The following is a 14363-nucleotide window of genomic DNA, read 5'->3' as shown; positions in this document are numbered from 1 at the left end:
AATTTTTGTCCCAGTCCGCCACTGAGCCCGATTGTATTTTAATTTTATTTTAGAAGTTATCTGTTGTAGTTATGGCTGATACTGGGGCCGATTACGTTGGTTGCTACAACAATCTCTTAATGCTTTGGCTGGTGACACAGGGACCCAAAAGTACCAAAGTAGGCTAAGTTACCGTATGAAACACAACGATGCATCTGTAACTTAATCTCTTATTGTAAATGAATGATTTTCTGTCCGAGCAAAACATTCTTTGCAACCATATGACCTTTAAGATCTTTACGACAGCAGGTGTGGTGAAAACACTACCGCTTCTGTCCAAAACGAATCAACGCAAACTGAAAGTTTCAAATAGCCACTTTAAGTAAAACAGAAAAGTATCAGCGACTCTGGCTATCTGTTTGCTAATATTTTAGCCAGAACAACTTGATTAGCCCATGGTACACGAGTCCCGCTGCCCCCTAGTGGTCAGCAATTCCTTAAAGCAGCTTTAATGGCTAAATATAAACAGTGACTATGTTCACATGCACTTAATATTCCAGTTTTTGCTCTTATGCCGAAAAAGACGTTATTCTGACTGAGCTGTTTACATGGCTACTGAAAGTGAATATTCCACTAATATTCCCATTTACATGTAGCCGTGCAAAATAGGATTTTTCAGTGGTGGGGGACTTGTTGGACCGTGCGACCGGGCTGGTTGGTTTGTGTACAACAACCATAGCAACGCACAGAGCTGACCGTAAACCGTAAACAGGCAAGAGGCCGTAAACTGCGGTAAAAACCCAGATTGAGACGCATATGCCGAATGCGCTGTATGCATGTCCAAAGAAGGCCTCTAAAACCCGAATAATACTGGAACATCCCACATCTTAATTGGAAAATGCTAAATTCGGAAAAAGGCTTTATTCTGACCTTTTACCTGACCTGTATAACATTCGGAATATTGTCATATTCGGAATGATAGTGGAATATTAGTGTCCTTTTAAACATACTCACTGTTAGCCGACAAACATGTTCAGAAGTGGTTTTAAAAGATGCGGGTTAAACTGAGGTGCCATTTTGTTTCACTCACTTCCAACTCGCCACATACTGACGCTCGGTCAGGCACCCTTTAGCGTCTGTATGGGACGCACTGGGTAGAGTAACAGCTCCAACACAGCGCGGTAAGATGGCGTACATTGAGCAGAGATAATGGTAGGGAGTAGTAATAAAGACCAAAACTCCTAGCTTGGAGGCAGCAGACACAAACTTTTACCAGGACATCCATTGTGTCCCGCTTGTTACCGTGTGTCGATCAAACATACATCTTTTAACCCAGACCACAATCTTTTCCTAACCCTAACTCAGTGGTTTAACACAGAGCGTTAAAAGGTAAAGCTAAGGGGTCCTGAACTATACGAACTATAGTAAAATATTGTGGTTTTTAGGTATTTTTGTAGTCCATGACTTACATAAACAAACACACCAACTGTCTTTTTCCTGGTTGCCTTCTGTCTTTTCTCTGTCTCTATTTCCTTCACATTTTCCTTCTCTCTCTCTCTCTCTCTCTCTCTCCCTCTTTCTATCTCTCTTTCTCACAGACACATCTCACATCTTTTAACCCGACCCACAATCTAAATAAAAGTCCCCATTTTTAATCGGCGTAGCGTAACTTAGTAGACACGTTTCATGGTGTTTCACTGGGGGGTGAGGGAACTATGTGTTACGTGCAATATGTTTTTATTACGGTATGTGTGTGTAATACTTTAACTGTCAAGTTACATTATTTATGTCTGCAGCTTGGAGTCCAAAAACACATTTCCCTAAAGGGGTGGTAAAGTATTTCGTATATCGTATCGTCCAACACATTCTCACTCCCATCGCGTCAAATAGCGATGCTTGGTCAGGTGTGTTCGGCGTTTGTTATTGACGCAAAAAGTCTCCTTTAGCGTCAGATTTAGACGCTCTTGGTCGGGACTCATGGCTTCACTTTTTGGTGCTCTGGGTCGGGACTCTTGGCGTCACTTTTTGATGCTCTCTGGACTCACATCCAGCCCTTTAGCGTCATATCTAAACACGCTTGGTTAGGACTCTTGACGTCACTTCTTGATGCTCTGGGTCGGGACGTATGTTTAACTGACAGGTGTTGTGCTATTTTAAAGTTGGCACGCAAACGGGACAGTTAGGTTTAGGAAAAAGATGGTGGGTGGGATTACGAAATGTACGTTTCAGTGACACGCGGGACAAGAACAGGACACAAACCCTGGTCTCCTGGGTAAAAGCCCTGTGTTGTTTGACCCATCCACCCCCCCCAACCTGCCTCCTAACGCAGATTTTTGGTCTTTCATACTACTCTCTACCGTTGTCGCTCTTAATGTTACGTCATCTTACAGCGCCGAGGTCGAGCTGCTGCTCTGCCCGGTGCGTTTCGTACAGAAGGGGGATTTTTGCGTCGGTATCTGACGCTGAGAGACTCTGACCAAGTGTCAGTATTTTACGACTTGGGAGAGAGAACGGGTTGTATCGTCTAACATTTCTTTGGGCAACCGGCTTCCAGCAAAACAACAGTAAGTAGCATCAACATGGGAATACATAAGGAAGCTCAAGGGTCCATCTTTGTGTTAATCTGTAAATTCCAGCTGATTTCAGTTCAGTCCAAGACCATTTCTCCATATCAGTCACATCCAAAGCTTCGTCAGACTCAAAATTCTGGTTTTATCAAGTGGCATTGTCTATCTTCTGTGCCTTAGAACCAAACCATGACACACCAAAATATATATTAGAACATTATAAAAGAATATATATATAAAAAAAAAACACACGTAAAAAATAAATCAAGGTGATTCTGGGTTGCCTGATGTAAAAAGACATTTTGTTGGGAGAGTTTTTTCCTGTTTAGCCCAATTTGATGTAACCTTCTGACTCATTTGTGAAATATCTCTCTACAGCTGCTGAAAACTAATCCATTCTTCTTCGTGATCTTCCTTTCAGAAATATGGGATTTCCCTGCGACAAACAGTTTTTCGCCTAACACTTCTTATCTGCTCCAGAACCGTTGTGAAACGGTTGCCTCTCGCACACACAATATACTGCATTGTCCCATTTGTTATTCTAAAAAAAAAAATTTCTTAATCACATTTAAATGGTTGTTGGATTTTTACTACAATGTTTTCTCCTTCTGAAATCTTCTTCTTAATCACGTTAAAACTGTAGTTTGATGTAGTAAGTGTATGTGTTGTTTACAGTCTAACTCAGAAATATGCTCAGGCCAACCCTAAAAGCTGCTTCCTTATCACTCACAAATGTCCAAGTTCAACCCTGAAATCAGGCCCAGTGTTACTGTGAAAAAGTTGAAATCAGCTGTTAGGTATAACCCTGAAACTGCTGGATGAGTTTTCAGCGATCCGTTGGGTTCCAGCAGTGAGATTTGGGAGATCAGAGGGGGTCCTCCAGGAGAGACCAAGCCAAGGAGGGAGATCAGCTCAGCGGGGGTGGGGGGAGGGAAATGGAGATAGCTCCCTTAAAGCTGGATCCTGGAGGTTCCTGCTCCCAACACAGGTAGTCTCTGGATGGATGGAAAGAAGGAGAGAGAGAAAGAGAGATTTTTTTAAATGTTGGTCACTCCTCAACTAATTAAAAATGTAGTTCATTTTGCTGTTTTTCATGTTGACTCACTGGCTTTGCTTAATAGGAAAGATAACTGAAACAGACATTATTAAAGCATTGGTCTGGTGCTATGTCTAATTTTTCCTGCTGTGACTTTTTCCTAATTTAGGATCAATAAAGGCTATTTAATCTAATCCAATATTTTTTTTCCTGTCATCTTAGGTAGTTCTGATCATGCTGATGTTTGGTCAAGTGTTAATTTTTCTGATTGGTTAGGTTTTTATTAGTTATTTATAGACTTTGATACCGTGGCTCCAACACCCGATCACCACTGTGCAGACTCTGGCTCCAAAATTACGAGATGGCCGTTTTGGCTTCCCATTTGTACAGTGGGAGGAAGTGGAGACGCGTCGTGCATCTTTATACACAGTTTGTGGTTTATGCTGCGTTCCAGGCAACCTGTAACTTGTGTTTTCATGACCGTCTACCAGTGAAAGCGCCCTGGAACGGCAGTCAAGCCCCTAACTTACTCCCTGTGAACTGGTACCAGATGGTTGTACTCCCAGTTACAGTTTTGACGTCACACACACATAAACAACAATGGCGCCCCCTGTTACTGCTGTACAGACACCGGTGATTAACGGCGAGAAATAAATAGGCAACAGAAAGTAATACCACACATTTTAATCAAAACAATACACATACGAGTGTGTACTGCTACAGGTTATGTTTATTAAATGAAGCCCAAAATATGTCGCCAACTAGAAATCTCTAGTATCAGCTAGCGCTAGCTAACGTCAATGGTAGGTAGCCGCTAGCTAAAAGGGTTTGTCGTGACTTTGCAATGGAACGCTACCAAGTCGTGAGTCGTGCCTTGAAGTCGTAACTTACAGGCTAAAAATTGTGTCTGGAATGCAGCATAAGACCAAGTGGACGTTTGTGCCAAATTTGAAGAGATCCCCTCATAGCGTTCCTGAGATATCGCGTTCATCAACAACGTAATAAATTAAGCTATTTTATTGTAATGACATGAATACTAAACATTACTAAACGTAACGTGAAAAAACTTGAATGGGTAAACTCCTCCGTGAACACATGCATTCTAATCTGCGATGGTCTTTAACAATGAAAACTACAACTCCCATAATCCCACGCAACTTCAAAACATCACATAACAATAACCTTGATTCTCCTCTTTGACTATTAATGTCTATAACGGTTTTCTTCTGTAATATATTCTAAATGTATTCTGCTCTTGTAATATTTATTAGCCGTTCAGTTCTTTTTATGATTAAATAATGACGTTCTCTTTCATTCTGTTATATTTTGCTTTATCGTGTATTGTTTTCATGATCTCTCTCTCTCATACAAATTGGATTAATATATTCCCAAGACATTTTACTCTATTTAAGTTGCATCCACATCCAATGAATCAGATATACAATTAAAACTACCTGTGTTGTGTTTTTTTTAATTCTATTCTCCGTTTCCTCCCGTGTATCAGATATTCAGTCGTTTTCTATTCGTTTGTTTTATAAAAAACTACAGTGAGCAGCTGTTTTAGGAAACTACTGACTTTGAAAATAAGAAGCTATAATCTCGATTCTCTTCTTTGACTACTAATGTTGTTTGTACCGGTTTTCTTCTGTAATTTATTGTAATTATACAACAAGTAGATCCGACCAGGCAATCTGATTGGTCAACTTGACATTTAGAACGCGCTCAAATCAGCACGACAGCACATGCAGGGCCATTTGAGCACACCTGGCGCATCACTTAAAATATCACTCCGCCATTTCTGTGTCAACTTTACGGAGTTGAATTAAAAAACTGTCTAGAAACATTTGTATTCATGTAAGTAATTCAGGAAGCACAGTGGAACCCACAGAAGCTCTCCAACTACAGACGGATCTCATGAAATGGCGTATGTATGACACGCCAATTTTGTTTATTTATTATTGGCATGTTATCAAGACGCATACTCGTTTCCTAAACTCAACCGTAGCTTTCTTCTTGCGATAACACGCCAAGTGGTGTGTATGTTGACATCCGCTGTATAACAGCATAGACATACACGCGGATAGCTCAAAATGCGTACAGATAACACGCCACTTGGCTTAAGATAGTGGGCGTGTATCTTTACACAAAGTCATGATGTCATGTTGCCAACTAGTATATAAAGTGATTCATGCGACGCTCTGAAGGCAAGGCAGCTTTATTTGTATAGCGCATTTCAGCAACAAGGCAATTCAAAGTGCTTTACATAAAACATTAAAAAACAGAACAATTTCAATGCATTAAAAGACAACAATTAAAAACAATTTAAAATCATTAAAAGACAAGAATAAAATTTACAGTGCAGTATAAGAATTTTAAAGAAAGAGCAGTTAAAAATAGATTATTTAAAGAAAAGCAACATTAAAAAGATAGGTCTTCAGCCTGGATTTAAGTAAGTAAGTAAGTAAACTTTATTTATATAGCACCTTTCACAGACAAAAGGGGTCACAAAGTGCTTTACAGTAAAACAAAAACAGAGCAAAGACAACACATACAAAAATTTAAAAGAACTGAGAGTTGCAGCGGACCTGCAGGTTTCTGGGAGTTTGTTCCAGATATGTGGAGCATAAAAACTGAATGCTGCTTCCCCCTTTTTTAGTTCTGACTCTGGGAACAACAAGTAGACCTGTCCCAGACGACCTGAGAGGTCTGGGTGGGTCATAGTGTAGTAGACCTGTCCCAGACGACCTGAGAGGTCTGGGTGGGTCATAGTGTAGTAGACCTGTCCCAGACGACCTGAGAGGTCTGGGTGGGTCATAGTGTAGCAGCAGATCAGAAATGTATTTTGGTCCTAAACCGTTTAGTGATTTATAAACTAGCAAAAGTATTTTGAAATCAATTCTTTGAGGCACTGGAAGCCAGTGTAGAGACTTCAGAACTGGAGTGATGTGATCCACTTTCTTGGTCTTAGTGAGGACTCGGGCAGCAGCGTTCTGAATCAGCTGCAGCTGTCTGAAGTTAACTTTCACTGGATATGTTTGGATCAGCTGTGCCGGTGCTCGGCGCTATCTTGAAACTAGCTGCTAAATGTGATTTTCGCGGACGTACAGGAGCTAAATCTGTCGATGGAAACATTATTTTTATTTCAGCAGATATCTCTGTTACAACAAGATTGAGCTAGCTAAGCAGTTTGGTGTTTATATGTGTGGTAATTATTCAGTTTGGGGAGTCCCACAGTCTCTACAAAGCTAACGTTAGCTTAGGTTAGCTGTCTGACTAACATTTGACAGGGACAGGAAATTGTCTCTGTTGTTTGAAGTACACGGCTGTTTAGTCTAAACAGTCTAAATCTATCCATGGTAAAAAATATTTTCTTCAGCAGATATCTTAGTTATAACAGGATACAGCTAGTAAAGCAGTTTGGTGTTTATATTTGCGGTAATTTTTCAGTTTGGGAAATCCCAGGATCTCTACAAAGCTAACGTTAGCTTAAGTTAGCTGGCTGACTAAACAGAGAGGGACTAGAAATCGTCGAGCGAATTGCCCCACAATATGAATACAGTTTGATTATAACTTTTATTTTTGTTGGTAACCTTTTGCGCAACCACCTCGGTCGTAGCCGCATCATTGTCGTGCCAATAAGGACGTTAAATCAAACCCTCACGTTGCTTCAATGTATTCTGCTGTTGTAGTATTTATTTGCCATTTTGCCGTATTTCTAATCTCACACAAATTATTTTATTCTATTTATTCGAATATTTTACTGTATTTAAGGTTTATCCACTGTGCAGTTTTCTCCCGTGTGTCAGATATTCAGTTGTTTTCTGCTCGGCCTTTCTATGAAACTTTGCAGACACGAATCAGTGATGAAACCTGAAAACACACACACACACACACACACACACACAGTCTCTCTCCTGTGTGTTTTGCTGCAGACCTTCTGCTGTCTGGGTCACAGAGCACATCATGAGGCGCATTCACAATTGCTTTAATTGCACCTGTGTCTGTGTACAGTGTGTGTGTGTGTCTGTGTACAGTGTGTGTGTGTGTGTGTGTGTGTGAGAACAGGTGGGCTAGACTGGGGCACGCTATGGGGGTCAGGACCAGCTGTACACATCACCAGTATGATGTGTGTGTGTGTGTGTGTCCTTTGTCGTGGGTTTACATGAGTTGTGTGTGTGCAGAGCTTGATTTTGCACTTTCATGTGTGTATTTCTTTACTTAAGTGTGTATGCATGTTTGTCCTTTGGTGTGTGTGTGTGTGTGTGTGTGTGTGTACAACATGTCTGTCTAACCTGCAGCTGTTGGGCTGTCAGCTTCTACCTGGACTCTCATGCCCTGCCTTCAGGGGTGTGTGTGTGTGTGTGTGTGTGTGTGTGTGTGTGTGTGTGTGTCTGTGAGAGAGTATGGGGGCAGTAGGTTTTGCTGAGCCCTGGAGGCGCCCATAGGGCAGCCACATCACAGACAGACATTTTGCACACACACACACACACACGCACGCACGCACGCACGCACGCACGCACGCACACACGCACAGTGATGGCCTTTGTTCGTGTTTAGAAGCTTCCTGGTTTGATTTGAGTAAAAATAGAAAAGATGATGTAAAAACAAATTCACTGCTTGTGTGCAGCCTGGATCACACATTGTACACACACACACACACACACACACACACACACACACACACACACACACACACACACACACACACACACACACACACACACACACACACAGTGTCAAACACAGTGTTTGAAATGATCTAATCATTCACAGGAACACTGGAGGAAAATATTCCGGTAATTTAATTTGGAATAATCATGAAAGACAGGAAACGTATCTACATCAGTGTTCCTCTCTGTAGCAGAACTCAAACAATATGAACTCGTGATTACTTCAAATGTAAAAACACTCCATCAGTGTCAAAGCTGACAATCAAAGTTGTCTCCAAAGCTTTGTGAAAGATTTTACTCAAGATGAATAACTCCATAAAACATAAAACAAAGGAGGTGTTGATTAAATGTGACTTCATATACAAGAAGAGGTTAGCTTTGAATGCCTGATTCATCAGTTTTTATGATTAATATACGTTTTTATGTTACAAAAAGACACTGGAATCATGACTGCTGAGTCATGTGCCTCCATTGATTCCCTTGACTCTTTTATTTCAGCAGCTCACTCGCTAGCTTGAGAATCGCAGATAATTTAGCCCGAGTCTGGCAGGGCTCCTGCATACTTTTGCATGGGTCACAACAAGTATGGTGCTTGTTTGGATCTCACGTTGCAAATCGCAGCTTGTGTGTTGCAAGTGTGGTAGGAACTGACTCTTGAATGCCACCAGCAGCCTTTGTTCTGACTTTCTGTGATTGGTTTATAAGTACATAATCTCAGAGCAGAACGCTGCCAAACCCCATTCAGTAATCACACAACTAAAAGTCTAAAAGCCTCCAGTGATGGCTAAGTGATGGGGAAAATGCTAAAACACCAGGTTTGACTTCTTTCTTGTGTTGTGTGTGTGTGTGTGTGTGTGTGTGTGTGTGTGTGTGTGTGTGTGTGTTAAAGGTTGGATATCGTTATATGAGTGTTGTCTTTTCCTGTTTTTTTCCTGGATGCATTACAGTAAAGTGATGTAATTTTCTGAGTGTACCAGACTTACTAGCTGTTTTATTATATGCCTATACATATATTGTGTGTGTATATATATATATATATATATATATATTTATATATATATATTTATATTCCTACTGGTCAAAAGTTTGGGGTCACTCAGAACTTTCCATTCCACTCCATGGTCCTTTGGACCATTGGATAAATGGTTGCTGATAATGGGCAATGTAGATATTGCATTACAGATCAGCCACTTCTTTCTACAACAGTCGAGAACCCTTTTGCAATTACTTAAGAACATAATGTAATCTGAAAACTGCTGACCTGGTTAAAAAAAACAATGCAACTGATCTCAGCTGGTATTCTCTCTATAATGGAGTGGAAAGGAAAGTTCTGAGTGACCCCAAACTTTTGACCGGTAGTGTATATAACCCTAACCCTTTACCCACTTAGTCATTATATCCACATAACTGATGAATATTTATCTGAAATGTAATTAAGTAAATATTTTGAGAAAGTACCAATAGTCAACTCTACAATATCGACATCGATGTATTTGGTCAAAAATATTATGAGATTTGATTTTTTTCCCATATCGCTCAGCTCTAATGTGTGTGTGTGTGTGTGTGTGTGTGTGTGTGTGTTGAGTTAACTTACACTGACGGTGGTCCTCGAGGCTGGCGGTTTCACTGAGGCTTGTGCTGATCTGGCGGTGTGATTGACAGCAGACTGAGTGCTCACCTGACAGGGAGAGAAGATGAAGAGAAAAAGAGAGACAGATGTAGTGAAACACAGGAACAGAAATAAAAAAAAAAAGATTAAAAAGAGACCAAAAGAAAGACAGGAAAGGGTTGCAAAGAAGAGGCAAGATGAAGAAAAGAGAAAAAAGGAAACAACAGAGAAATGGTTTAGTCACATAAGCGCAAATACATGATACAGCTGAAAGTGAGAACATGTTTTTTCATCAGAGAGAGAGAGAGAAAAAGAGAGAGAGAGAGAGGTGGCGATGAATGGCGAGAGAGAGACAAACAAGGGAAGAATAAATCAAAACGGCATTATCGGGCTGAAACGTTGTTTGTCTTTGTTTTCTAATCGGCTTGTTCTTTCTTTGAGCCCAAACTGATGAAAAGTTGCAAATTAAAAGAACGAGCATCAGGCCGAAAACAATTCTCTCCCCAACTCCACCCCGCTCGCTTAATTGGTTCACGACTAATCGCTTTGTAAAGAGTTGTGTAGCTATTATCCCTGCCTATACGTCCGCCAATGCTACGAAAACACACACACACACACACACACACACACACACACACACACACACACACACACACACACACACACACACACACACACACACACACACAAACTATAAACACAGACAGACAGACAGACACACACACACACACTATGAACGCACGCACGCACGCACGCACGCACGCACGCACGCACACACACACACACACACTATAAACGCACGCACGCACACACACACACACTATAAACACACACAGTATAAACACACACACACACACACACACTATAAACACAGACACACATGCACGTGCATGCACACACACATGCCAGCGTGACTGCACGTGTGTTAGAAGCATCTAGCGCCATCTTTGCAGCTTTTCTCTTTTGACTGATTCCCTTTTAATGAGTTGTTGAGCTGATGAGGAAACTATCAGGACAGAAATGTTTTGGCGACATTGTTTGGCGGAGAATCCTCGGTTAAATAGAAATCATTTCATATTCAGGTTCCATTTATTTCTCAAATAAATAAAAACCAATGCAAAATTAACAGTATAAATAATAATACAAACACAAAAATATATGTAAAAATGTTAAAAAAAACCCATCAAAGACACAAAAATAACACCTAAAAAATGCACAAAAAAACAATCCATTATTTGTTTTGAAAATGGTGGTGAAAAAGTCTTAAAAATACAATAATAAAATCTTAAAAAAGATAATTTAAATTTAAAAATACAAAAATTAAAAAGCATCATTATCAATATATAATTTTTTATTTTTTTTTAAATAAAGTCTCACTTAAGATATAGGTATACCTATATAGTGCTTTGAGCTTAAGGCTAACAATGCTAACGTGCTAATGTTCAGCAGGTATAATGTTTACGAAGGTGTGAATCTGCACGTCAAACTTCACAACTCCACAACAAAGCAATGTTGCCTCCATGAACTAATCTACTGATCGCAGCAATCCCACTAAAATCTACTGATTTGGAGCAGAGCTCCTTTGTTAAAAATGTCATTGTGACCCAGCACTTAGTCATCCAAATACTTCACTCTGTACAGAACTTTATTGCTGTGGGATGTAATGAACAGTTCAGCCATGGCGCACTTTCAACACGTATTCTTCCTCCCAGCGCGTCAAAAAGGGACGCTTGGTCAGGCGCCTTTGCCGTTTGTTACTGACGCAAAAAGTCTCCTTTAGCGTCAGATTGAGACGCGCTGGGTCGGGACGTACGTTTAACTGACATGAGGCACAAGAACGGGACAGTTAGGTTTAGGACAAGGTCGTGGGTGGGGTTACAAAATGTACGTTTCTGTGAAACGCGGGACAAGAACTGGACACTCCTGAAATAGTCCCGCTTACATGCACAAATACAGTATACAGACTGGGCCTGATTTACTAACACTAGCGCAGTTTGCGCTGCGTCGTTTATGCGAGTTCGGTAATAGCGCACGCTATGCTTCCACATGTTGCGTAGTATTTATCAACCCTGACCCCCATCAGCCAATCAGCGTCTTTCTCCGCCCACTAGACCGTAGATTGCGCTGTAGCAAAGCGGTACTGTTGCTATGATACGGCTGAGTGCAGACTGAGATATCCCCACTGCTGATGCTAGGACTGTTTGAAATGATCCTGATGCCGATATTTGTAATGTAGCGAGGAGTTTAACAACTGCTGGAATGGGATGTGAACGCTGAGTGGGAGATTCAATTTCATCTTTGATTTCTTCCAGTAACTCTAATATTACTATGTTATATTATTATTATTATTATTATTATAATATTATGGCTGCTTGATCTGTAAAGCTAAATGATGTTGTGTTCACTGACAAAGTGTGATTCTTGTGTTGTAATATAATACGTTCGCTTCGTCTTCGTCTTGCTCAAATTACTGTTGCCATTTCACCAGCGGCATATAAAGGTCACGAGGAAACTCGACTGCGGCTGGTTTAGACCTGCTTTTAAGAGGCGAGAGAATTTCCCCCCGCAGAATAGAGGCGCTCTTACTTACAGTCTTTGTAAATACCCGGGATATATAATTAGGGGCACTTTGCGCTTCCTCCCACCTTTTGGGTGGAACTCCCCCTTTCCCCACGACCCTCCCACGAGCGCATATTGAAAGCGCAACTTGTCTCTTCTCGCTCATGTGGCAGACAATCTGCCATTTTACCCAAGTGCGCCCTGTTTGTAAATAGCCCGCATTGGTTACGTCCGTCTTTGCGACCAATTAGCGCCTGGAAACAGGCGCAAACGGCTTGATAAATCTAGCCCACTGTGTGTTGTAGGACTCATCCAACCCCCCAACCTACCCCCTTACGCAGATTTCAGTCTTTCATACTACTCTACCGTCATCTTAAAGCGCCGCTGGCGAGCTGCTGCTCTGCCCGGTGCGTCCCATACAGACGCCGAAGGGGGATTTTTGCATCGGTATCTGACGCTCAGAGACTCTGACCAAGCGCCAGTATTTGACGAGTTGGGAGTGAGAACGGCTTGACACTTTAAACAGCGCAAAGAAAACGTGACCTACATTAACACGCACTGTGTGAAAAACAACAACAGGCTGCTCGGCGCCAATCAGACGTTAAAACAACCGCCGTCAGCGGAGCAGCGGCCCTCTTTGTGAAAAGTTGATAAACAGAGGAGGCAGCAAGGTTGCAGGGATGGTAAAAAAAAAAACAGAATGCCAAAGTAATTTGCATAAGGAAATAGAAAACTTAAAAAAAGAGCACAAACACGCTAATTCAGCGGTGAAATGAATTGAACGATCACTGCGGGACGAGGAAAAAGCTCTCAGCTGATGAATCCTAATGAAATCTGACTGATAGTAATTATGCTGATGTTGTTCCGTGGACCTTAACCTTTTAACTCAAAAACTGAGAAGTCGGCAAATCCCCCGTTCCATTAACACCTGAGGGAGGAGAGAGGAAGGGAAGGATCTTGGGAGGGAGGTGAAAGAATTAGAGGAGTGGGTACATGGAAGAATAAAGTGGAAAAGTGAAGAGAGAGGATACATGCATGGAGGAGGAGAGGAAGGTAAGAGGATGGGAGGAGGAGAACAAATGAGGGAAGACAGGAAAGAGAGAGGAAGGAAAATCTGGAAACCATTCGACCAATATATTTAAAAAAGGAGACCTAGGGGAGCTTCTACGGAGGGATAATGTGGGACAGGAAACCTACATTTACACCCCAGAAGTGGAAAGGACTGAGACATGTCTGGGAGGGTGACCGCAGCAGAGATGGAGACTCGAGTGTGAGACTCGGCCTCAAGTCGCACTTAAGTCGCTCACATAGGCCACGTTCAGACTGCAGGCAAAAGTGGCCCAAATCTGATTTAGACCACTTCCATATGTAGTCCTGAATCAGACCCAGGTCTGATCTTTTTCAATGCGGCTGCAGTGTGAACAACCGAGGCAGATTTGATGCGATTTTTACGTCAATCTACATCGACATTTGTCACAATCACGCGCTGGCGGGAGTCTTGAGGAGAGGCGCTGACAGAGACAATCACAAGTTGCCCTCGACATCCGAAAGTTTGGAATAAACTGCGTCTCTGTGAAGCCATTGAAGAGCCTGGGTCTGTCCCAGGTTTCTCCCTAAAAGGGAGTTTTTCCTCGCCACTGTCGCACTAAAATGCTTGCTCTTGGGGGGGAATTAGTGGAACTGTTGGGTCTTTGTAAATTATAGAGTGTGGTCTAGACCTACTCTATCTCCAAAGTGTCCTGAGATAACTCTTGTTATGATTTGATACTATAAATAAAATTGAGTTCACAACGCGCCACTCCTGGCTTCGTCTCTGCATCCACACAGACCTCTGTAGTGAATTTGCAACCATAACCTGGCAAAAGGCCAAAATAGTCAATTTGTCTCTCTTTCTCTTCATTCTTCTCCTCCTCAGCACCTGCTCGTTAACGTTACGGCTGCTA

General features: G+C 41.6%; 1 protein-coding gene across 7 annotated transcripts in view; it reads right to left on the bottom strand.

Moving 5' to 3' along the window:
* Positions 1 to 2353: 2353 nt before the first annotated feature.
* Positions 2354 to 14363, bottom strand: part of akap6 (A kinase (PRKA) anchor protein 6) — a 292609-nt gene continuing 280599 nt past the window's right edge. For all 7 annotated transcript variants that reach the window (XM_039785655.1, XM_039785652.1, XM_039785658.1 and 4 more), the window contains 2 exons: positions 9847 to 9930; positions 2354 to 3541 (listed from right to left, as the gene is read on the bottom strand). In XM_039785655.1, coding sequence (XP_039641589.1) covers positions 3497 to 3541; positions 9847 to 9930 — 129 coding nt within the window. In that variant the 3' untranslated portion in view covers positions 2354 to 3496. The remainder of the gene's footprint in view (positions 3542 to 9846; positions 9931 to 14363) is intronic.

Source organism: Perca fluviatilis, chromosome 20 (assembly GCF_010015445.1).
Source record: "Perca fluviatilis chromosome 20, GENO_Pfluv_1.0, whole genome shotgun sequence".
Lineage (NCBI taxonomy): Eukaryota > Metazoa > Chordata > Actinopteri > Perciformes > Percidae > Perca > Perca fluviatilis.
Note: the sequence above shows the minus strand (reverse complement) of the source record. Positions and strands in the feature narration are given on the sequence as shown.